The 25,651-nt window shown below is 41.3% G+C and overlaps 1 protein-coding gene across 18 annotated transcripts in view; it reads right to left on the bottom strand.

Moving 5' to 3' along the window:
* Nucleotides 1-933: 933 nt before the first annotated feature.
* The window catches only part of LOC141286722 (NACHT, LRR and PYD domains-containing protein 12-like), a 123,634-nt gene continuing 98,916 nt past the window's right edge, over nucleotides 934-25,651 (bottom strand). For 7 of the 18 annotated variants that reach the window (XM_073818808.1, XM_073818816.1, XM_073818813.1 and 4 more), the window contains 11 exons: nucleotides 18,146-18,319; nucleotides 17,460-17,630; nucleotides 12,834-13,007; nucleotides 12,300-12,473; nucleotides 11,250-11,423; nucleotides 10,445-10,618; nucleotides 4,375-4,548; nucleotides 3,149-3,322; nucleotides 2,459-2,632; nucleotides 2,140-2,301; nucleotides 934-1,563 (listed from right to left, as the gene is read on the bottom strand). In XM_073818808.1, coding sequence (XP_073674909.1) covers nucleotides 1,488-1,563; nucleotides 2,140-2,301; nucleotides 2,459-2,632; nucleotides 3,149-3,322; nucleotides 4,375-4,548; nucleotides 10,445-10,618; nucleotides 11,250-11,423; nucleotides 12,300-12,473; nucleotides 12,834-13,007; nucleotides 17,460-17,630; nucleotides 18,146-18,319 — 1,801 coding nt within the window. In that variant the 3' untranslated portion in view covers nucleotides 934-1,487. The remainder of the gene's footprint in view (nucleotides 1,564-2,139; nucleotides 2,302-2,458; nucleotides 2,633-3,148; nucleotides 3,323-4,374; nucleotides 4,549-10,444; nucleotides 10,619-11,249; nucleotides 11,424-12,299; nucleotides 12,474-12,833; nucleotides 13,008-17,459; nucleotides 17,631-18,145; nucleotides 18,320-25,651) is intronic. The other 11 variants (XM_073818820.1, XM_073818823.1, XM_073818809.1 and 8 more) reach the window with 10 other exon arrangements.

The following is a 25,651-nucleotide window of genomic DNA, read 5'->3' as shown; positions in this document are numbered from 1 at the left end:
TCCTGAAAAGGTATCACAAGTATTGTCAACATTGACAATAAATCAGTATATTGATAATAAATGAGAAGGATCTCTGAAAGATCATGCAACACTGGTGTAATGATGCTGAACATTCAGCTTTGCATCACAGAAATCATTTATATGTGAAAGTAAAATAGAAAACCTATTTTAAATTATAATATTTCACAATATTACAGTTTTTTTCCTGTATTTTAGTTTGAATAAACACAGCCTTGATGAGCATACAAGGTCTTTTTTAAAGAGCATTAAAAATCATATTGATCTTTTTAACTCTCTATGGGTCTTTGACTGTATCTGTCATCCCTCTGTCTGTAACTGATTGTATCATTGTTTTGTAAAGTATCTAATGTATTGTCCTCTTTGTTCTTTTCAATATGGGACAGCATCTGGAGCTGAACTGTTGTCCTTTTTTGATCAGAAGTTCGGTTGGACTCACTTGGGGCCTTGTTGTTTGGTCATGTCGGACTGTTCATCAAGTTGTGAAAATTCATGACTGTCTTTGTGGTATTCAGAACCATTTAATTATGACAATCATGACATTTCCTTGATGCAAATTTGAGCACTATATGTTAAATAAAACTGGACATGTTTTTCAAGATTAAGATGTGTCAAATTATTAGTATTATTTATTTTCTTTTTAAAAATGATAGGTGCACTAAATGTTTCACACTATACAGCTCTTTATGCAGGTTCATATTGTTTAAATATGCAGTAAATTAATTGTTCAATTGCCAGTTTCAAAAATATATACTGCATATATAGAATACAGATCATTTTTGCTTTTTATACTTGTATAGGGAGCAAAGATTTTATCACAAAATTTTAAATCTTAAAATATATTAAACTACCACAATAACCAGCAGCGGTATTATAACATTAAAAAAAATAATGTATGTAGGAAAAGGCACAGTCTAATAAAAAAGAAACTTCTGTCATTTTTATTCCAATCACAAATATTTATCACACAGACAGCAAGTAAAGAGCACAACATTTATAATCACTGAAGCTGTCAGTCAGTTCAATGCAGACACATAACTAACTTATTCTCAAATTAAATTGAATAGCAATGTGTATAAAATGTAAGAGAGATCAAGTAAATGTTGAAAGTAATATGGACATTTCTCATTATAGACTTGCTTTTGACACATTTAAGTGCTGCACTTGACAATCACATTATGATTACATTTGTAGCCTTTAAACTGAAGAGTCAGACAGACTCATCTGAGCTTCTTCCCCCTCTGTTTCACCTTTAAATAAAACAAAACAATTTGCTTGAACGCTAAAGCTACATTAATTATGCAATACCACTTGTTTCTAAAACATAAGCTGCATTACTTTATTGAAAAGACTGAGACTTTACACATTTGCACTATAACATTGATTTCTTTCTCCTCATAGACACAGTATTGAAGCCCTTCTGAGGATCCTCACCTGATGTTTCCTGCTCCTCTCATCATGATTTCAAACTATGACATACAGTATTTATCATCTTTTGGTGATTGAAGTCGCTCAGGGACTCTTGTCAATGGATCTCCAGCTACACTGTAATGTGGAACAGAAGAGAGAAAGAGAAAACAAAAATCAGTTAAAAAGTTACATTTGCATGATCTTGCAAAGGTATTTCTAAAACAATATTGTGTTTTAAATCCACTGAACATGCTAATGAATGTACACCATACATAATAAACAACAAGGAACCAATAAAAATGTGATTTTGCCTTAAAACAAACAAACAAAACACAGTGAAATGTTCCACTAGTTAAAGCCCTTTTCTCTCTAGTTTCAACATTTGTATTGGTCTCAGTAAATAAGTGAAAATAAAGTAAGTGTGAAGTAATGTGACGTGTTTCTTGTCAAAGTCAAAGCACAGTCTGCAAACACAGTCACAAAGTAAAAACCACAATCCGGCCAAATCTAAAATGATTCACTATTACTGATGTAATTAATAATGCAGGTATTGTGTTAAACATTTTTATCAACTCTACATTTAATTCTGACACCAACCTTTTGGCGCAATAAAGCTTGATGACTGAATTTGATCAACTCTTCACAAATATTTGTCCACATATCAGAGGTAATTGAAGATGTCTTTAATATCACAAAGTGAAGTTTACTCACCTCAGTTTACAGTTTGAGTCTCGAAGCACATCAATAAGCCGCTGCTTTGAGTCTCCAATCATATTATCACTCAGATCAAGCTCTTTTAGAAACTGCAGTGCTTTTGTGTTTGTCAAAGACTGAGTTAAAGAAGAAACATCTGTAATGCCACAGTTATAAAGACTAGAAAGAGACAAAGAGAAGAAGAGAGATCACCAACAAATCATTAATGTTTAGAATTTACACTCAGACTCATCATGAGATACTGAGTATAAAGTGTTTTAGTTTAATCTGTTAAAGTATCTAAGCATTTTGATTCTTGTATGTGAATGTTACTGACCTCAATCTCTCCAGTTTACAGTGTGAATCCTTCAGTACGTCACATATGCCATTCACTCCTGTGTTTGTTATTTGATTCCTGTTCAGGTTTAGTTCTCTCAGGTGTGATGGGTTTGATTTCAGAGCTGAAGTCAGGATGAGACACTGTTTCTCTGTAATACTGCAATAACGCAGACTGAAGACAGAAAGAGAAAGAGCAATAAACTGAGACTTAATGATATGAAACAAACCAAGACAGGAGTATTTGTGAATATGAGGGAAAAACCCAAGTCTGTATTTGTCCACACTCAACAGATGCATTTTATTAATGTAGATTAATATGTAGGATTATTTTAAGTTATTTTAGAGTGCATCTCTAAATACACATTTTGAATCAAAGATTTAAGGAAAAGTACCATTAGTCTAGTATAAATATAACAAAGTGAGAGTCATCTACAGTCGTGTATTACACTTGTTTTTATTCTTTCACTGCTGTCTTTTTTCAAATCAAGATTTTTCGTATTTCAGCAAGTTTAGTCTCTTTCTACTAATAGACATACAAACCATTTACCTAATAGTATTGCTGAATCTTTCTTCAGATGGAAAAAACAAGATGCAGCACTATGAAATGATGTGACTTGCATCTGTTGTCTTAATCTAAAAAGCAAACTTTAATCTGACTGTAACTGTTGTAAAGTATAATGATACTAACTCTAGTTTCTCCAGCTTGAATTGTGGGTTCATCAGTAGATCACTGAGGTTTTTCACTCCAGAGTCTCCTGGTTTATTCCAGCTCAGGTTCAGTTCTCTCAGGTGTGATGGGTTTGATTTCAGAGCTGAAGTCAGGATGAGACACTGTTTCTCTGTAATACTGCATCCAGACAGACTGAAGACAGACAGAGAAAGACAATGAATTAGATCTATGATGATCATCTTATTGAAGAGCTACAGTAGCTGTAGATCATTGTGATTAATGATCTGGATAAAAATGTAACTTAATTTGTTGATTCTAACATGCTGCAGTCTAAAAGTGTCTGCTCTTTAAGAACGTAAGGCCCTTCTTCACTCTCTCATTGTGTGTTTGCTGTGAACACAGGAGTTATGTTGATGTGAGTGTTGTGTTTGTGACATGAGCTCTGTTCATAAAAGTATCATCAGTTTCATATGTGATGGGTTACTGTCTTGCATTATGAAACATACAACTTTATTTCATAAAGTATTTTTTTAAAATATTTTTTGTATAGCAGCAAATGCAAGTCTTATATTTCTGTAGATCAATAGGGCAGACATCAAGTTTTCCGGCCATTTAAAGTTTTATTTTGACGTGACACAAAGCAGTGATATCTAATGCCATAATTTTCTTCATTCAGGCCGACAGCTCACACAAAAACAAGAGGCGAGATTTATTATTGCACAAACCAATCATAACTGATCACATCCAATTATAGTACAATGTAGGCATTGCCTTCTCTCATGTGACTTTCCCCCATTCATTTTAACTACCCCCCACTAAAAACCCACAGCATACTATTGGGTTTTTGTTAAAAGTCAATGGGCTAAAGGGAGGCAAACCTCTGCTGTAACTTTACCTGCGGCTGTCACTGTTGGACAGTGTTACTTTATAAAAACAAAAGATTTGTATACTTTTAATATCATATTTAGTCAATTTTGGGTCATTTTATTTTTGTAATATTGATTATTTTCTCATCCAATTTTTGAGCAGACACTGCCTCCTCTGAGTAAACGCCCTTGATCCGTACATTGCTTCAAATACTTTGAAATTATTTACTACTTACACAACTAATTTTAAATGTGCACAACTACAAAGGCCAGAAGACACTGCTACAGTATAAACAATGTAAGTTGGGTCTAGTTGTTTGAAGCTAAACAGTAAACTTTAATCTGACTGTAACTGCTGTACAATATAATGATACTAACTGTAGTTTCTCCAGCTTGAATTGTGGGTTCATCAGTAGATCACTGAGGTTTTTCACTCCAGAGTCTCCTAGTTTATTCCCGCTCAGGTCCAGTTCTCTCAGGTGTGATGGGTTTGATTTCAGAGCTGAAGTCACAGCAGAACAACCTTCATCTGTCATTTCACAGTCACTTAACCTACATTGGCAGAAAGAAGGAGAGCAGGAAATAAAAAATAAAATAAATTACATAATTTTCATAAAACAGAGGAAAAAGATTTTTCATTTTTATTTCAGCACATTACGGATGCTCATTCAAGTTATTTTTTAATGATAACCAAAGCTTGTTTAATAATAATTAATCGTCAAACGACAAGATTGTGAGATCAGAATGAAATTAAATTAGGATGGATAAGTGTCTGTGACAAATTTAAAGATCTGGAAAATCTACCAATTATATATTTATATTTACAAAATAAATTATTTTTCCTGTGATTAGACCCAATATAAAGTAAACTTTACTCTTATCTGTATGACCATCAATGATGTATCTAAGTTGTTTCTGCTGTTATAAGGAAGTAATTGAAGTGAACGCACTGGTGCCTCATGAACACACACAGCAGATCAGTTCTAGCATTTCTAACTTGACATTGTAGCCTGTTCATCATCAAAAATAAATTCAGTCAAACACATAAAAAAATTAAAATGACACTTCTTAATTTAAATAATCCATAATACAATCTGTGCTGCTCAGTGCACAGATGATGAAGGATGATGTGTAAGCCCTCCATGGACTGAGTCGGAGGCAGTGGATCCATGTGCAAACAACTATATTAGAGTAGTCAAACAAGCAAGGTCTATCACCAGTAAACAGAGCAATGCAGATAATCCAAATAGCGTAGTCAAATCCAGGCGGGGGGTCGAGAGAAACAAGCAATAATCACAGGGAGAATAAACAGTCCAGTCGGCAACAAAGAATCAATGCAATGGATAAACGCTTAGGATTGTAGTGAGATTAGCAAAACTTCGCGAGGAACTCCCCGCGAAGCGAGTCTATAAATGGCCGCCAAGAGGAAGTGAACCGGTGATCCGGAAACGGAAGAGCGAGTCTCAGGTACGGGGTAATGGGAAATGTAGTTTAATATTCCGGGGAGGGTTCCCGCTGGCGGCGGTCAGAGGGAGCCACAGAGACCGCGTTGGTGACAGAGCCCCCTCCCTGCGAGCTACTCCTGGAGCGAGGAGGCGGCCGACGCCGGGGTCTACCTCTTCTGCGGGGTGCTGGTCGATCTGGGTGGCTGTTGTGGAAGTCGGTGGTAAGGGATGGGTCCAGGATGTCTCCGGCGGAGACCCAGGATCTCTCCTCGGGACCATAGCCTTTCCAGTCGACCAGGTATTGGAGTTGACCCCTCCGGCGTCGGGAGTCCAAGATGGTGTTAACACGATACACCTCCTCGCCCTTGATGATGGGAGGGGGTCCCTGGTTCGCGGTCTCGTCTAGGTTCTCCACTCCTTCCGGAGCGCCAGCGGGCTTCAACAGAGAGACATGAAAGGTGGGTGAGATGCGATATTGTACAGGTAAGTCTAGACGAAATGAAACTGGTGTGATTTGTCTAATGATCTTGAATGGACCCACGTACCTAGGACTGAGTCTTTGCTTGGTAGCCGGAGTCGTATGTCCCGGGTGGAAAGCCAGACCCACTGGCCTGGCTCATACGGCGGGTTGGGACGGCGTCTCCTATTGGCCTGGATCTGTGTACGACGAACAGCCCCCTGAAGATGTACGTGAGCCTGATTCCATGTTCCCTCGCTCTGTTGAAACCAGGAATTGATTGCAGGAAGATCAGAGGGTTCCCCGGTCCAGGGAAACAAGGGAGGTTGGTGTCCTAGAGTGCATTGGAAGGGGGTGAGGTTGGTGGTAGGTTTGCGGAGGGAGTTTTGGGCATATTCGGCCCAGAATAAATAGTTGCTCCAGTTCTCCTGATGGTTGTGACAGTATGAGCGTAGGAAGCGAATCAATTCCTGATTCAAACGTTCGGCCTGTCCGTTGGATTCTGGGTGATAGCCTGAGGTGAGACTCACGTTGATGTTGAGGAGTCGACAGAAGCTGGCCCAGAGACGTGAGGTGAATTGGGGACCACGATCGGTGACTATGTCATCCGGAAGACCGTAGATCCTGAATACCCAGTTACAGAGGAGTTCAGCAGTTTCCATGGCCGAAGGGAGTTTCAGAAGGGGAATGAAGCGACATCCTTTGGAGAAGCGATCGATGATTGTCAGAATGGTTGTGTAACCCTTGGAAGGGGGTAGGTCTGTTATGAAATCCATGGCTATGTGAGACCACGGACGTTGGGGAATGGGTAGAGGTTGAAGCAAGCCAGCTGGTAAGCGGCGTGGTACCTTGGTGGTGTTGCAAGTGGTACAGTTCTGGATGAATCGGATGGTGTCCTGACGTATAGTTGGCCACCAAAACTTGTTGTTGAGTAGGTGTAGAGTTCCTTCGATGCCTGGGTGACCTGAGCTGGGAGTGGAGTGGACCTGGGTGAGAATACGAGATCGAAGGGTGAGAGGAACGTAAGTGAGGTTGGCTGGGCAGTCCGGAGGTGCAGGGTCCTGGGACTGGGCTTCCGAGATCTCTGTCATGATGTCCCATGATACAGGTGCCACCATAACCATGGTGGGTAGGATGGGTTCAGTGGTAGTATGATGTTGAACTTGTTCATGGATGCGTGATAGAGCGTCTGCCTTTGTGTTCTGGGTGCCTGGGCGATATGAAACTTGGAATTGAAAGCGGGTGAAGAATAACGCCCACCTAGCCTGGCGATGATTTAGAACCTTGGCGGAACGTAAGTATTCTAGGTTCTTGTGGTCCGTGAGCACTGTGAAGGGATGTTTAGCGCCTTCCAGCCAGTGACGCCATTCCTCCAAGGCTAGTTTGATGGCTAACAGTTCGCGGTTCCCCACATCGTAGTTCCTCTCAGGGGGCGTGAGTTTGTGTGAGTAGTAGGCGCAGGGGAACATTTTGGGTGGTTCTCCCTGCCGTTGGGATAGCACTGCTCCGACCCCAGAGCTTGAGGCATCCACCTCTACTACAAAAGGCCTGTCAGGATCTGGGTGGTGAAGAATAGGAGCCGTGGTGAATCTCTGACGGAGATCCTCAAAGGCCTGTAGAGCTGACTTGGACCAGGAGAGACGAGTGGTTCCTTTCTTTACCATGGCAGTGAGGGGACCTGCCACGGTACTGAAGAGCCGAATAAATCGGCGGTAGAAGTTAGCGAATCCGAGGAAACATTGGAGTTCCTTCAGATTATTGGGGCGTGGCCACTCGAGTACTGCGCTCACTTTCCTCTCATCCATGGCGACTCCTTCCGAGCTGATGATGTACCCAAGAAAGGAGATCTTGCTTACGTGGAATTCACACTTCTCCTCCTTGGCGTACAGCTGATGGGAGATGAGCCGCTGCAGTACTGCCCGAACGTGTTGAACATGTTGGGTGAGGGAATCTGAATAAATGAGTATGTCGTCAATGTAGACGATGACCCACCGGTTTAACATGTCCCTGAAGACCTCGTTAATGAATGCCTGGAAACACGAGGGACTGTTGGACAGGCCGAAGGGCATAACCCTGTATTCATAGTGCCCCGATGTCGTGGAGAAGGCCGTCTTCCACTCGTCACCCGCTCTGATTCTGATGAGGTTGTAGGCCGAACGTAAGTCCAGTTTAGTGAAAACTTTGGCAGAGCGTAATTGTTCTAGAGCGGACGGGACAAGTGGGAGTGGGTAGCGGAATTTAATGGTCACCTCATTGAGTCCACGATAATCTATGCAGGGACGAAGGCCCCCATCTTTCTTCTTAACGAAGAAGAAGCCTGCTGAAGCCGGTGACGTGGATGGAACAATGAAGCCTTTGGCCAACTCCTCCTGGATGTAGAGGTTCATGGCCTGGGACTCAGCTTGTGACAAGGGGAAAACTCGACCCCGTGGGGGAGAGGCTCCAGGAATGAGGTCGACTGCACAGTCTCCTGGGCGATGGGGAGGTAACTGGGTAGCCTGAATGCGACTGAAGGCCTTCAGCAGGTCTTGATACTCGGATGGAATGGATGAGAGTCGTGGTTGGTCATCCTGTTTGGTAGCTGGTTGGATTGTGACTTGGAGACAGTGACGCTGGCAGTGAGGTGACCAGTTTGTGATGGTGCGTTCGGCCCAGGCGATGGTAGGTCCGTGTTGGTTCAGCCAGGGATATCCGAGAATGACGGGTGATTGAGGTGATGCAATGAGGAAGAAGCGGATGGTCTCCTGATGTCCTGGTTCAATGGATAGGGTGATGTCCTTGGTGGTATGTAGAATCTTTCCAGATCCTAGTGGTCGCCCGTCGACGGCGGCCACTGATACATGGGAAGCACAAGAGAGAGTGGGTAGATGATTAGCGGTAACAAATTCAGAGTCTATGAAGTTACCAGCCGCACCAGAGTCAATCAGAGCAGATATTTCAATGACATAGTTCAAATAACTCAGTCTAATGGGAATGTGACAGCAACTGGTAGAGGTGGCAGAATTACTCACCGAGGTGAATTGGCGTGGTGGATGTGTGGGACAGTTAGCCCGAATGTGTCCTGACAGTCCACAGTACAGACACAGATTTCCCCTGAATCGTCTCTCCCTTTCCTCCAAAGTCAATTTGGTGGCCCCAAGTTGCATGGGTTCGGGGGCGGCCTCAGTGGGGTGCGTCGTAAGAGGTGTGGAGGTGAATGAACGGGCTGGCTTACGTGCTCTCATGATGTTGTCCACCCGGATAGAGAGATCAATGTACTGCTCCAGAGTGATATTCTCATCCCGACAGGCTAGCTCCACCTGAAGATCCGGCTGAAGACCTCGGCGGTAGTGGAGTTTAAGCGGTCCCTCGTCCCATCCGCTCTGAGCTGCAAGGGTACGGAAAGTCAAAGCATAATCCGCCGCGGTTCTCCTTCCCTGACGGAGCACCATGATCTGCTCTCCTGCATCACCACTCTCCTGACTGGGCTGAAACACTTCCTTAAACCTCTGCAGAAAGTTGGTAAAAGAGGGAAAGGTAGGTCGATCCAGCCGACATACCGCCGTGGCCCAATCCAAGGCCCTTCCTGAGAGTAGGGAGCAAACAAATGCGATCCTTCCTTCATCAGTGGGATACAGATGCGGTTGTTGACTGGTAAACAACGAGCATTGTAGAAGGAAGCCCTTGCATTTAGACGGGTTGCCATCAAACTTCTCAGGAAACGCCAGCCGAGGGCTGGCCGAAACAGGTGGTATAACAGATGGTGGCGGAACAGGAGGAGGTGTGGCGGGCGGCGCCGTCATTTGAAGCCCTTGGAGAGCTCTTACCAGCTGGCTGGTGACCTCCGTTAGGCGATCCAGTTGTTGCTGCTGGTTACGGAGAGCCGTGGCTTGAGCTGATAGCTCAGTGGTGAGCTGTTGCCTCGTGGCTGCTTCGGCTGTAGCGCCATCGAGAGCAGAAGTTGTCGCTGGATCCGAAGATGGCGAAGTTTTCTGTAAGCCCTCCATGGACTGAGTCGGAGGCAGTGGATCCATGTGCAAACAACTATATTAGCGTAGTCAAACAAGCAAGGTCTATCACCAGTAAACAGAGCAATGCAGATAATCCAAATAGCGTAGTCAAATCCAGGCGGGGGGTCGAGGGAAACAAGCAATAATCACAGGGAGAATAAACAGTCCAGTCGGCAACAAAGAATCAATGCAATGGATAAACGCTTAGGATTGTAGTGAGACTAGCAAAACTTCGCGAGGAACTCCCCGCGAAGCGAGTCTATAAATGGCCGCCAAGAGGAAGTGAACCGGTGATCCGGAAACGGAAGAGCGAGTCTCAGGTACGGGGTAATGGGAAATGTAGTTTAATATTCCGGGGAGGGTTCCCGCTGGCGGCGGTCAGAGGGAGCCACAGAGACCGCGTTGGTGACAGATGTTTTACATTTATATTGGAACATGAGTTAAGTAAAAAGTTTAGTTTACATCATAAATAATAGTTTAGCATTTAAATACAGCGAGAATATGGACATTTTTGGGTAGGCTTTATGAGCCCATTTTTGTATGTAAATGTTACTGACCTCAATCTCTCCAGTTTACAGTGTGAATCCTTCAGTACGTCACATAAGTCATTCACTCCTGTGTTTGTGATTTGATTCTCGCTCAGGTTCAGTTCTCTCAGGTGTGATGGGTTTGATTTCAGATCTGAAGTCAGAATGAGACACTGTTCCTCTGTAATACTGCATCTCCACAGACTGAAGACAGAAAGATAAAAGACAACAAATCAGATTCCTGATACATCATGAGTAAATGCTATACAGTCACTAATATACAAGCAAAATCCTAGAAACGTATTATAACATGAATGAACAAACTGAGAGAGGAGCATTTAAGGATACAAGTTACAATTCCAAGGCTGGACCCGCCCTCAGTCAATAAATAAATGCATTTTAAAAATTAAATTAATTTATAGAATCAACATAGAAACAACGAGAAAAAAAAAAAAAAAACTAAATTAAATAGTTTATTTCACCTTTTTTATGTATGAAAATCCTCAAATCAATGAAATCAAAGAATAATTTTAAGCCATTTTAGAGTGTAGTTTACAATCACTAAATATACGAATATACCAAATATATATTTTGTTAAAAGTACTAACTGTTATAATCATCTAATGTCATTAGTTAGTCCGTTGTCACTTCTGTTTTGTTTCACAGATTTCAGCAAGTTTACACTGTTTCGGCAGATACACACACAAAAATAGTATTTCTCAATCTTTCTTCAGATACAGAAATGTCAAAAAGTACCGCGCTAAAAATTATGTGACATGAGCCCAGCAGTCTTAAACTAAAACATGAACTTTAATCACACTATAATGATACTAACTGTAGCTTCTCCAGCTTGAATTGTGGGTTCATCAGTAGATCACTGAGGTTTTTCACTCCAGAGTCTCCTAGTTTATTCCAGCTCAGGTTCAGTTCTCTCAGGTGTGATGGGTTTGATTTCAGAGCTGAAGTCAGGATGAGACACTGTTCCTCTGTAATACTGCATCTACACAGACTGAAGACAGAAAGAGAAAAGACAATGATCACTAGGAAAAAGAAAAGTCTGATTTAACTTTTCCTTAGTTCCTTTCTGTTCTAGCTCGTACTAATCTGAATGACGTCTGAAACTTTGCATTATAAGCAATTATGTGTTCATTTGCCTCTTTTTGATCTTTACAGATTTTGTATCACTTTAGTATAGGGACTAGGGATGCACCGATATGAATCGGTCGATAAAGCTTGTGCGTTTTGTCAGTAAAGCCGGTTCTGTAATCAGCGGTAAATGCCATCAGGTGCGTGATTTCACGTTGAGCCGTATATACTACACACAGCCGTTGTTTACCGTCAGTGAACAACGGCTGTGTGTAGTATATACGGCTCAACGTGAAATCACGCACCTGATGGCATTTACCGCTGATTACAGAACCGGCTTTACTGACAAAACGCGCAAGTGATCGACCGATACACATTGGTGCATCCCTAATAGGGACCAATTCATAATGTTGACTAGTTGCTTATTAGCATGCTATTTATTAACATTCAATGTTTTATTAGTGCTTAAAGCACATATTCTGAATGATCATATTCTACATCCCTAATCTTAACAACAACCTTACTAACTATTAATAAACAACAAACCAGGAGGTTATTGAGGAAAATGGCATAGTTAATGATTTGTTAATAGTGAGAATTGGACCTTAAAATAAAGTGTTACCCAATCTTTTATTTTTTTTATGGAAGAAGATGCAAATCTCAGGATATTTCTGCAGAACAACATGTAGACAATCAGTACATTGTTTCAAATACTTTAAATGCAGTTATTTGGCTACTAATTTAATTTGGGATTATCTTTAATCACACTTTAACTGTTGTAAAGTATAATGATACTAACTCTAGTTTCTTCAGCTTGAATTGTGGGTTCATCAGTAGATCACTGAGGTTTTTCACTCCAGAGTCTCCTAGTTCATTCCCAGTCAGGTTCAGTTCTCTCAGGTGTGATGGGTTTGATTTCAGAGCTGAAGTCAGGATGAGACACTGTTTCTCTGTAATCCTGCAATAAAGCAGACTGAAGACAGAAAGAGAAAGAACAATGTCTCAGATCTATGATGATCGCCGTTTTAAAGAACTACAGCAGGCCTTTTGTATCCAATAACCTGTTTAAAATCACATTACTTATGTATGATGAAAGGTACTGTTTCATTGTATTTTTTTTTAACCATTTATTTAATGCCTATATTCTTTATTATCTGAAAAAAGGCTGATTTGTGCAAGCAAATTAAATGCTGGAAATTAATAAATTACTTGCAAGATTAAAAATAATAATAATAATAATAAAAAAAAAAAAAACACATTGCACACCAGTGCACTGCTATAAACACTATAACTTAAGACCTGTTGTCGTTAAATAAATAAACTTTAATTGTACTTCAGTTTCTCCAGCTTGAATTGTGGGTTCATCAGTAGATCACTGAGGTTTTTCACTCCAGAGTCTCCTAGTTTATTCCCGCTCAGGTTCAGTTCTCTCAGGTGTGATGGGTTTGATTTCAGAGCTGAAGTCAGGATGAGACACTGTTTCTCTGTAATACTGCATTCACACAGACTGAAGACAGAAAGAGAAAGAACAATGACTCAGATGTATGACAATCAACTAACCAATGTGTTTTGTGTCATTCAGAATTTTTACAGACTTTTGCTGGCAAATAAATATGGATATAAGGGTGCAGGTAGCATGGAGAAAGACTACACAGTGTTCATTTAAATATACTACTAAATGTATGGTATGCAAATGTTAGAAATGTTACAAATAAGCCAAGTTACCAATTAAGATGTGATCCATTTATCCAAATGAGTTCAAGCATTCATTTCACATCAACTTTTTGCTCACTGGGGTAAATGTGTTCATGTCTGTTTGTTCTCAGACACACTGCCGACTCGTTACAAGCTTTTTACGAGCAGTGTTGAGACTAGACTATCGCATTACAAAAAATATTACTTTTTGCTCTATTGCAGCAATAACACATTACTAATACAATTTAGGTAATATTATTACTGAATTTACTAATGCGGTTTGTGCTGTGTATCTGTGTTTAACCAAAACTATAATGTAACATTAATGTAGACCTGCATACCAGTATCTTAATATGATTTTATCATTTTGTTATGGTATAGTAGACCTACCATATACCCTTTGCTGGAAATAGCAATAAACTAGGCTACATTTGGGCATTTTAGAATGCCTAGTCATACTTCTGTAAATATTTTGGTGAAAGTAACTGTAGTGTAACATTTTAAAATTCCAGGACAGTAATATGTAATGAAACTAATTACAAAAGACAGTAACTAGTAATATATAAATGTATCACATTTTGGAAGTAACTTGCCCAACATAGATTTTGAGGTTTTATTTGTCAACATTAACTACATTAGTTAACCCCTTAAGCTCTGCAGCTATTTGGGGGATTTCCGCCTGCATTTGGCCGACCTAAATTCAAATGGTTCCCCTATACACAAACAATGGAGGAAATAAAAAAAAAAAAATGGTTTCATTGTATAGAAAACCATTTAAACTACATAATATCAGTGTAATTCTTTATAAATAACATTATAAAGGGTTCAAATATTACAATTAAAAAAAAAGAAGAAACATAGGCGCTTTTTGATTTTTTTTTTTCAAAAGTCTGTTATTCAGGATTTAGGTGTCTCAGTTCTTTGCAAATTGTTTTGTTTGATTTCACTAGGTCTCAGGATATGCCAGAAAAATAATAGCAGTTTAATATTGTCATATAACAGTTTCTAATTGAAAGTTATTGAATTATAACCAAAGGGAGTCACACTTTTCCCCTTTTTTCCCCCTAAAAGTGTCCTTCAGTTTCTTTGCAAAAACAGGTTTTATGAAACACATTACCCCTTCGAATACTATTTTACTATGTACCATAGCACTTTTCATGATTATTGACTGAATTATGTTTCATTTTTATGTTTGCCTGTGTATTTACTGAAACACCTACTGTACTTTACTGTCAATATTCAATATACACTCAATACATAGCTTAGCAGATTGTTTTGGTGTCCTTTACGTTTCAAAGTAATTATAGGAATAAAACAAACCTGAATAGAAGCACTGTAATACTTATAGACGCGCTTATGAGTCGCGGATCCTCTGCTCTCCATGGAAACGGCCCGTTATTTATTCATTTTTAGCGTCTATTTTGGATAATGGCGACCGCTATATTCCTCCGAGACATTATATCTACGGTCTAAGGGTCCAAACACTACATATCCCACAATCCCCTGCACCGTCGAAGCATCTTGTGTGACCCGGAACCTCTCCATGACACTTCTTCTTCTGCGCGCTACAGAGGCGTCGGTGTCATCGTTCACACCTCGGCCGGAGACTGTGACCTGATCTACTGAGACGCTCTGAATGCAGCCGTAGACACACACACACACACACACACACACACACACACTTGTTTGAGCGGTTTAGAGCGCTCCTTTATAAGCGCGCCAGTGATGGATTGAGGGCGTCTGGCAAAATAATGGAGTATGTGGAGGAAAGTAATAGAATATGTCATCATACTCTTCAAGTATATTGTGACATCGCAATTCAATTGAAGATTATTTGATCTGTGTTTGTCACACAATAAAATGATTTACATGGTCAGATTCTTGAGAATGAGATCTTTCTTGTGATAAATGACTTGTCTGTTTTGTGAAAAATATAAGAAATACACATTCTTTGTAATAATTATTCACAATCGTTAGGCGTAAATTTGTGTGTGGTACGACATAAATTATAAGCATAATTTTACTACTTTATGTATCATAAAACTAAAAGTTATGGTATTCTACGTAAAGAGAAGACTCTAAGCTTTCAAATGAGACCATATTTGGGCTGATACTATATGAGGAAGGTCATGTAAATGAAGCATCAACATTTCGAAACAATTTCGAAACCACAGAGTTTAAGGGATTAACATGAACTAGTGATGAAAAACTAGCATGACATTTAATACATTTAATGCAAGTTTCAACATTTACTAATACATTTATATTTATATATATATATATATATATATTAGAGGTGGGCCGTTATCGGCGTTAACGTGCTGCGTTAACGTGAGACTCATATCGCGCGATAAAAAAAATGTCGCCGTTAATCTATTCTCAAAGTTGGTTTAGGAGCAGGGTCTAAACTACGTAAGATATGATGACTTTCACCTTGATATTTTAGCGCGGATGACGTATACCTAGTCGAATTGCACTGTAGGGGGCGAGAACAAGTCTTCAACTTCTGTGAAATGACCACATCAAATGAGACGTGCAGACATTGATGCAGTTATGAAGCCGCTTCAGGGCAGGTGCGTGCGTTGCTAGACCCTTTTTACTGGGGCATGTGGCCCAGTGAAAATCTGCTGTGCCCCAGTAAAATCTCAAGTTTGAGTTATAATTTACTTTGATAATCCCGAAATGAAGACATTAAACTATATGCAACAACTGAATTTACGCTTCTAAAAGCAACGCAGTTTATTGTAAGATGCACGCAGATAGGCTATCCATACCCGCGCGCCTGTGTATTTTTACGGGAACGCGCACGTCGTACAGCCTTTTGCGCAGAAGTACTTGGTTACACAAGTTTGTATAGTTAATAGTGTTGTAAATGCAATTGTCAAGCAGTTTGTAATGCATTTTGGAAACAGGAGATGAGCGCCTGGTCTAATGCGCCACCTGGCTTGAGAAACCCGTTCTCAAAGACTTACTTTTAGTCATTATTTGGGTAGCACACATATTCTGAATGCCTTCAGCGGAATTCAAATTAGTCATTTTAATCTAGATTAATTTCAAGATTTAATCTAGATTAAAAAAAATAATCTATGCCCACCACTAATATATATATATATATATATATATAAAACTCTACACATTTCTAGTGTTGCTGTTGGACAATGACTCTTGAGTGATTTACACAGTTTTTAATGTTATACGATGTAATATTTGTGTTGTTTTATTTTTGTACATTTTTTTATCATCCAGTATTTTGAGGAGGCACTACGCTCCTGGTATATTCTTAATCTATGACAGCAATATATTAGAAACTAGGTTAGTGGATAATTCAGCAGCAAAAGTTATTGTAGAAACATCAGTGCACAATATTAATCAATTAATGAATCTAAACATTTCGTGATAAAACAATTATTAGGGAACAATTAAAAGTGTAGCACTAAATCTGGCAAAGTTACACATTGCTATTTGTATTTTTTATTTGTTATTTTTATTGCTTTATGAAAAATATATTAATTTATAATATCTGTACTACAGTTTATTGAGCTTTTTCTTCTAATAGTTTTACATTTCAGTTACTGTCTGCATTAAAAACAATGAATAGTCTTTCTATGCCTGTTTTTTGTTCTAACAGACACCAGGGTAGTAAATGATTAGTAATGATTTAGAAAAACAAAACACTCCAGCAAGTTAAAGCACTTTTATGCAAAATCCTAGACATTTATCTACAAATCAAGTATATTAATGGGAACACTGAATGATCTTGGAGAGATTTCTACCAACCTGACTGTCGTAACAAAATGCAACCAGGGTTTGATTTAAACAGAGAATGACTGACAGCCGCAGCAGAGAAAAGAGTTAACATGAACTTTAATGAAAGGACCTAAATAGTCATCTGTACCTCACATTAAGCTATAGTACTTTATAAACTTTTATTGTGCTTTATAGTGCTTTTATGCCTTTCCTGAGGTTTAACAGTAACACAGGACAGTACACATAATATTGGATTTGGATCAGTCCTGTCTGACCTGAACCAGCAAATAATGTCAGTATCGGAGCTGATACCCGATTTGAGTGCTGAATTGGCTCATCTCTAGTTTAAAGCTTAATATAACTTTTTAATTGCCCGTTTAATTTTAATAGTTCACATTATAGTAGCTCTTTCTGAAAAAAAAAACTGCTATGAAAAACAAATGAGGAAATATCATCAAGCATTGTATAATTACTTTTAAAAGAAATTTAACATTTAAAATAGACAAACAATACTCACGTCAGTGTGTTGAGTTGACAGTGTTTATCCTCCAGTAGAGCAGAGATCTGATTCATTCGTGTGTCTCCTAGATCATGTTTACTCAGATTCAGCTCTCTCAGGAGTAACGGGTTTTTACCCACAATTCCAGTCACATACTGACAGGCTTCATCTGCAGCAGGACCCACAAACCTGCAGAAGAGAAGAGAACTTAATTTAGTTCTAAACTAATGGCCGATTGCATTACAAAAATGACTGATAAGATAAAAAGAAAAAAAAAGATTATTCTAAAAATGAGCGCTAGTTATTGTAAAACGTTAAATACACAAATGAATACATAAATGCTTGAAAAAAAAGTCTAATATGTCCGCACAGAGAAATCTGGCTTGAGAAACTGAAAATGTTTGTGATCATCTGGAATCTCACAGACCTGCTGTAGAGATACAGTGATAAAGTGAATCTGAGCTTGATGGAAATTAAACTGCAGTGTGTTCTTTTAGTATTTGACTAAAAGGTTACATACAATATTTCATTAGAAGTGTTCATAAAAAAACTATTTGTTATGTTAATTAAAGGTATTTCACACTCCAGAATAATAGCACATCTCATAATTTTGATGCAATAAATTCTCCAGGTTATCGCATAGCTTAAAATAAATTAAGCCTGCACAATATTTATTTAATTTGTTTTATTTCTTCACATCTCACCTCAGTGTTTTGAGTTGACAGTGTGGATCCTGTAGTAAATCATTGAGCTCCTTCACTCCTGATTGTCCAGGATCATTTCCTGTGAGATCCAGCTCTATCAGGTGTGAAGGGTTTGATCTCAGAGCTGAAGCCAGAGCTTTATAACCTTCTTCAGTGATACTGCAGTTTGAAAGTCTAGAACCAGAATGAAAATGCCACATATAACTGATTAATCAATTATTCTACAGATTACTGGAGCAATATAGATCCCTAAAGTGGATTTTATTTTATTCCACGTACAAATAAACTAAAACTTAATTACAAAGCAAAACTGACAACTGAATATGGGGACAAACAAAAAAGAGTACTTTGTAATGTCCCCATAATAACAGGAATACCAGTGCACTTAATGTTGTAAATTCAATATAGGCTCATTGGAAATATCTATGTTATGCTTCATGGATGGGCAGGGAGTTTTGCCCATAACTGAGCCATACTTTCAATGCAAACTGTTTGCCCTGACAGAAAATTAATGCTTCAAGCTATTGCTGCTAAAAGTGGATCTATAAGCAATTGACTCATAGGGTGTCCTAACTTTTCACACATGGACTTTCCCTCTTGACTGTATTGTTCTTAAATAAATATTGTCACTGTGTGATATGTCATGTGAAGATGTTTTTCTGTGGATTTATTTTCCAAATTTTAAGACCAGCCAAGGACCAGATTTTTTACAGAAAACCATGAAATTCACATGAATTTTTCACATGATTGTTTATGTAAGTTGTGCATCTCCATAATTGAGGCCGACCCGATACGCATCTCATGCATCGCCAACAATACAATGTATTAACCCTTTAGGCGCCAGGTTTTTTTTTTGAAAAATGCTGGATTTTGACATCAAGATTTCAAAAGCTTGTGGCTTGAAAGGGCTTAAAGATAGAGATCTACTGTAAATTAGAAAAATGTTGGGCATCACTAAAAGTTGATGTGGGGTGTAAATATTCTCATCTAATTTGCATATTATGACGTCATCATGGGGGTGGCATTATTGAAATTCATAATAATCAGGAAATAGTAGATATTGAATTGATGTTTTTTAGTTTTTTGTCTTTTTATCCTCATTCCAAATGATCAGAAAAGAGAAAACCAACAATAAAACAGGAAAAATTAATCAATTATTACTATATGACTATACTATATAGTAAAACGCATGTGAACAGTAGCCTAATGTTTGATTAGTTCATCAGTAATACTCAGGAAATAATAGATATTGAATGGATGTTTGAACTTATTTGCACATTTTTTGTCTTTTATCCTCATTCCAAATTATCAGAAAAGAGGATACCAAAAATATAACAGGAAAAAGTACTCAATTATTACTATTCTATATAGTAAAATGCATCTGTACAGTAGCCAACTGTTTGATCAGTTCATAATAATATTCAGGAAATAATAAACATTGAATGGATGTTTGAAGTTATTTGCTCATTTTTTTGTCTTTTATCCTTATTTCAAATAATCAGAAAGAGGAAACCAACAATAAAACAGGAAAAAGTACTAAATTCTTACTATATTACTATTTGATGTAGTAATGAAACGCATGTGAACAGTAGCCAACTGTTTGATCATTTCATAAGTAATATTCAGGAAATAAAAGATAATAAATGGATGTTTGAACTTATCTGCATGTTTTTTTTTTATCCTCATTCCAAATGATCAAGAAAGAGAACACCAACAATAAAACAAAAATATTACTTATTACACTACTATATAGTAGTAAAATGATCAAATGGATATGAATAGAGGAAACCAACAATAAAACAGAAGAAATTACTAAATTATTAGTATATTACTATACCCCTGTGTACACTATGAACAAATTCACCCCTGCCACCCCCATTCCTTTTGGGCAAAGAGACGAAATGATCGCTGGTTTGTGCTTTGTGAACACTTTCTCGTCGTGCGCGGCGGCACCACTGTTATGGAAAGATGTACCGGGAGACGCGCGTGGCGCGTCTATTAGACGGCCGATCGTCACTTCCAAAAGGCAAACATTCCCCTTCAGAGTGAGAATCGGCAAATAACATTTGCAACATTTGTTTGTGCTTTATTTGTTCGTGCTTCATGAACAATCTCGTCTTACACAGAAGCACAACTGCTCCGCAAAGATGTACCGCGAGATGCACGTCTATTAGACGGCCGATCGTCATTTCCAAAAGACAAATATTCCCCTTTAGAGTCACAATTAGCAAATAACATGTGCAACACAACCTCACGGTACAACTTTTTATCAGCCGTTTGGTGCTTTTCTCCTCACAAATCTGACAATTTACTCTATTTACGAATGAACTATGAACTGCTATGAACTGTACTGCTTCCGCATCAATGAAGATCGCTCGCTTTCTCTATGATTTCCTCCAACACTTTGAATAGGAACCAGACGTAATTTAGGTCTAGAATCGAAGTACTACATGTCTGCCATCTAGTGGTAAGGAATACAAATGAGAAATTACACCGTATTAGGAACTACAGTCTATTTCATTAGGTATGACGTCTTGACGCAATTCTGCGACTTTGGCGCTTAGAGGGTTAAGGACGTTTTGACATGAGATTTGTGCTTTTTTCAGTATCTTAAAAACATTTAAATGGCTAAAGTCTGAATACATTAGATTAAATCTGATACATATAAAGCAGCTATTAATGTGATGGGATACAATTCACTAAATTCAGCAACATTTTACTGATTTATGTTTCATAAAACCAAAAGGCACAATATCATATATGGGGTCATACCATATGATGAAGTCTTTAAAAAAGAAGCTGAAACATTATAACATAGATTTTGGACCTGTATGTGTGTATGTGAAAGTTTTAGTATTTGGTACAGTAATTTTTTTCTAGCAATGAGCTAGAAGCTGGACCTATTTACATTGATTACATTTCTAGATCCAAATACCTATTATATTCCCTTAATAGCTATTTCACTCATAAAAAAATTTGGTTCTGGAATGGCTGAGATCAGCTCCGCTGGCTGATCCAAACTGAACTACAACATGGACTGATGTCAACAATTAGACATGCAGCGGTAACATAATCATAATGAGTACGTTTACATGGACAACAATATTCAGATTTTAAAGCGATTAAATCAATACTCTGATTAAGAAGCAACCATGTAAACTGATATTTTTGATTAGTTTAATCCGACTAAAGTCATAATCTGAGTTAACACAAATCGAATTAAGACAGGTGGCGTATTCCTATTTTAGTCGCATTATGGAAGACATGTACACACCTTAATCAGACTATATACCCTTGTGTAGGACTTTTCGCCAGATTTTGTGACAGGATACACACTAATGCTGCGTTCCAGGCAGGTTTTTGAGCTGGTAAATCACATCTTCAAAGGACTTTCCAGGCAAGTCACGCCAAGCATTTATTATTTTTATAGTATTAATAATTTGATTGCAACGTTAAATTGTCCTAAATATAACTCTATTTTTCCACCGTGTGCCACTTGCATAAACACCGCACCCCTTTATTGTTGTTTCTTGGGCTATGTCACGTCAGAACTGGGAACTGGGAGTGCGTTGATCTAGTACTGTCACACCCTCAGCACGTTTCCTCAGTCCCAATCACTGCACCACGCCCATCACCAGAGCTCTAATCACCGTCACCTGCACCAGCAATCACCACTCCCTTTAAATACTCTCCCCAGACATTCACTCAGTGGCTGGTATCGAAGTTGCATGGATGCTTCTCTGTGGATCTTCTCCCCCTCTTGTTGTCTCTCCTGTGCTCCTCGTGGATTCTTCCGATGTTCTCCTGTGCTCCTCGTGGATTGCTCTGATGTTCTCCTGTGAAACACGTGAATCGTGTTAGAGGGAAGTGACTGTTGCTAACGCTATGATCCTTATGAACTTGAACTCACCTGTTGTGTTTGTTTGAAGATTTGACCACAGAGACCTTTACTCACCTGATTGCACGTGTGTTGAACTGTGCACGTTTGTTAATAAATACCTTGAAAGATACTCACCTTCTCCCTTTGTGTGTGGTCGTGACAGGATACCAGCCCCATCAAAAAAATTGTTTCTTCAGCTCACTCATGGAGGCGAACGCAGCATTCAGCGGACTCTCTCACGAATCATTAAAACTGTCGGACGCTGAGGACAGGCTATGGAGCCTACGGCAAGGTGGGCGAACATTGGAGTGGTATGTGGAGGAATTCCTTGAGCTCTCCCATCGGGTAAGCTGGCCCGACTTAACTCTTGCTGTGGTGTTTCGTATGGGATTGGATGAGGAAACAATCCGATGCAACTCCCCCATATGCGATTTTTCCTTGATTGAACTAATCAACCTCACTCTTTATATAAATGGCTCTAGTATCGAGGTTAAAGAAATAAAGAGTGATGGTAAGTTTCCTCATCCAACCCACTACGAAACCCAGCCCGTCTTGCCGGCTTACCCCCCGCCTGAACCCCTCACATACCAAACCAATAGCTTCTCCCACCTTGCCAGCCTGGAGCCCGCGGCCAACCCTCCTACGTCATGGCCAATCCTGATGGCCAGCGTGCGCGACCCACCGTTGAGGTCAGTGCGGGCGGCCATGCTAGCTCGCAAAATGGCCGACGTTCCGGTTTCCCCTGCCAAAATGGCCGATGTCCCTCCAGTGACTGCGCCGCCAGAGCGCCCTCCCGTGACTGCGCCGCCAGAGCGCCCTCCAGTGACTGCGCCGCCAGAGCGCCCTCCAGTGACTGCGCCGCCAGAGCGCCCTCCAGTGACTGCGCCGCCAGAGCGCCCTCCAGTGACTGCGCCGCCAGAGCGCCCTCCAGTGACTGCGCCCCCAGAGCGCCCTCCAGTGACCGCTCGCCCAGAGCTAGCTCTTTCAGTGTCTCCGCTGGAGACGCCCAGCCCTCCTGAATCTCCGCTGGGGTCGTCCAGCCGTCCAGAGCCCGCTCCTCAAGAGCGCCGTCCAGAGCCCGCTCCTCAAGAGCGCCGTCCAGAGCCCACTCCTCAAGAGCGCCGTCCAGAGCCCGCTCCTCAAGAGCACCGTCCAGAGCCCGCTCCTCAAGAACGCCGTCCAGAGCCCGCTCCTCAAGAGAGCCGTCCTGAGTCCCCGCTGGTTCCGCCCAGCCGTCCTGAGTCCCCGCTGGTTCCGCCCAGCCGTCCTGAGTCCCCGCTGGTTCCGCCCAGCCGTCCTGAGTCCCCGCTGGTTCCGCCCAGCCGTCCTGAGTCCCCGCTGGTTCCGCCCAGCCGTCCAGAATCTCCACTGGTCTTGCCCAGTTCTCCTGAATCCGCGCTGGTCCCGTCCAGCCGTCCAGAGTCTCTGAAGTTCCCACCCAGCCTCCCTCTCCCGCCTCCACTCAAAGCAGCCAGTTCCTCAGCCCTGTCTCTGCTAGTGCCTGTCTGTCCCTCAGCTCTCCCTCAGGCTGCGCCATCTAGGATTGTGGATCCATCTCGGGACTCCCAGGCTCCAGCTCCGCCTAGGCAGGTCGATCCCCAGTCTCTACCTCCAGCCTCCGAGTCCTGGACTCCACCTCGGTCCTCCGACCCTTCGGCTCCGCCTTGGCTCCTTGCTCCCTCATCTCCACCGTGGCCCGTCATCCCACCAGCTCCACCGGGCTCCCTCGTCCCCCCGGCTCCGCCTTGGCTCCTGGCTCCCTCATCTCCACCGTGGCCCGTCATCCCACCAGCTCCACCGGGCTCCCTCGTCCCTCCGGCTCCGCCTTGGTCAGTCGTCGACCATCCGCCACCTCGGGACTCCATTCCTCCGGCTTCGCCTTGTCACTCTGTCCCTCCGGCTCTGTCAGGCTCCTCCTTCCCTCCAGCTCCGCCTTTGTCCTCTGTCGCTCCGGCTCTGCTGCGGTCTTCCGGATCCACATCTCCGCCTCAGTCGCCTGAGCCATCAGCTCCGCCTTTGTCCTCTGTCGCTCCGGCTCTGCTGCGGTCTTCCGGATCCACATCTCCGCCTCAGTCGCCTGAGCCATCAGCTCCGCCTTGGCCCTCTGGACCCTCTGTGTCACCCTGGCCCTCCGTCTGCTCGGCTCCACCTGGGTCACCTCTGCCAGTAGCTCCGTCTCCATCGCTCGTCCCCAGGGTGTCATCTGCCATCTCTCCACCATGGCTCCTCCCTCCTTCGACTCCGCTCTGGGGCCTCGTCCGGGCTGGACTCTGGACTACCATCTGGCTCCTCCCTGCTCTGTCTGCCTCCTCTATCTCTGCTCTCCCCAGGTCCCTGTCCATGATGCGGCCCCCTGTTCCGCCCTGGAGGGCTCCTGCGCCTCCTGTTCCGCCCTGGAGGGCTCCTACGCCTCCTGTTCCGCCCTGGAGGGCTCCTGTGCCTCCTGCTCCGCCCTGGAGGGCCGCTCCGCCTCCTGCTCCGCCCTGGAGGGCTCCTAAACCCCTTGCTCCGCCTTCGGCTCTGCCCTGGAGGGTTCCTGAATCTCCTGCTCTGCTCTGGAGGGACTTTGCCCAACCTGTTCTGCCTCAGTCTCCTGGCCCCCCCACCGCTCCCCTGGACTGTTTCTTCCTGTTTTTTGGAGCGTCTAGAAGCCGCCCCTTGGGGGGGGGGCTATGTCACACCCTCAGCACGTTTCCTCAGTCCCAATCACTGCACCACGCCCATCACCAGAGCTCTAATCACCGTCACCTGCACCAGCAATCACCACTCCCTTTAAATACTCTCCCCAGACATTCACTCAGTGGCTGGTATCGAAGTTGCATGGATGCTTCTCTGTGGATCTTCTCCCCCTCTTGTTGTCTCTCCTGTGCTCCTCGTGGATTCTTCCGATGTTCTCCTGTGCTCCTCGTGGATTGCTCTGATGTTCTCCTGTGAAACACGTGAATCGTGTTAGAGGGAAGTGACTGTTGCTAACGCTATGATCCTTATGAACTTGAACTCACCTGTTGTGTTTGTTTGAAGATTTGACCACAGAGACCTTTACTCACCTGATTGCACGTGTGTTGAACTGTGCACGTTTGTTAATAAATACCTTGAAAGATACTCACCTTCTCCCTTTGTGTGTGGTCGTGACAAGTACGAGTTCACGGGTGGGAATTCACGGGTTTAACTGCCGTTCCAGTGCACTTTCACTGGTAGAAGTTTGGAAAAACACAGATAACGGGTTGCCTGGAACGCGGCATAACGCTCTCAGTTGGTCGCGCTTTGGATTCATTTTTATTTATTTATATTTTGCTACAACATGGGCTCAATCAATGTTCTTTGCTGATAAATAGTCTGGCTGTTATCATAATTTATTGTTTTATGGAAACGTATTTAACATTCAACCCCCTTTTTGCAGTAGTATTATTTGTTAGTAGGCCTATTTATTTTAATTTTGTGAACGGGATTTCCGCTATTGGAATGTCTAGGATGCTTTTCACTTTTACTTTTGAATTCATGATCTTGGTTTGGCTTACATATATAAGGCTACACCTATCAATTTTAAGATTAAAACAAATTCTTAAAAGATGGATTTGTTATTTTTAATTAAATAGCATAACAAAACTAAAATAAAACTAGCTTAT

This window comes from Garra rufa, chromosome 15 (assembly GCF_049309525.1).
Source record: "Garra rufa chromosome 15, GarRuf1.0, whole genome shotgun sequence".
NCBI classification, from domain to species: domain Eukaryota; kingdom Metazoa; phylum Chordata; class Actinopteri; order Cypriniformes; family Cyprinidae; genus Garra; species Garra rufa.
The sequence above is the reverse complement of the archived record's forward strand: the minus strand, read 5'-3'. Positions and strand labels throughout refer to the sequence as shown.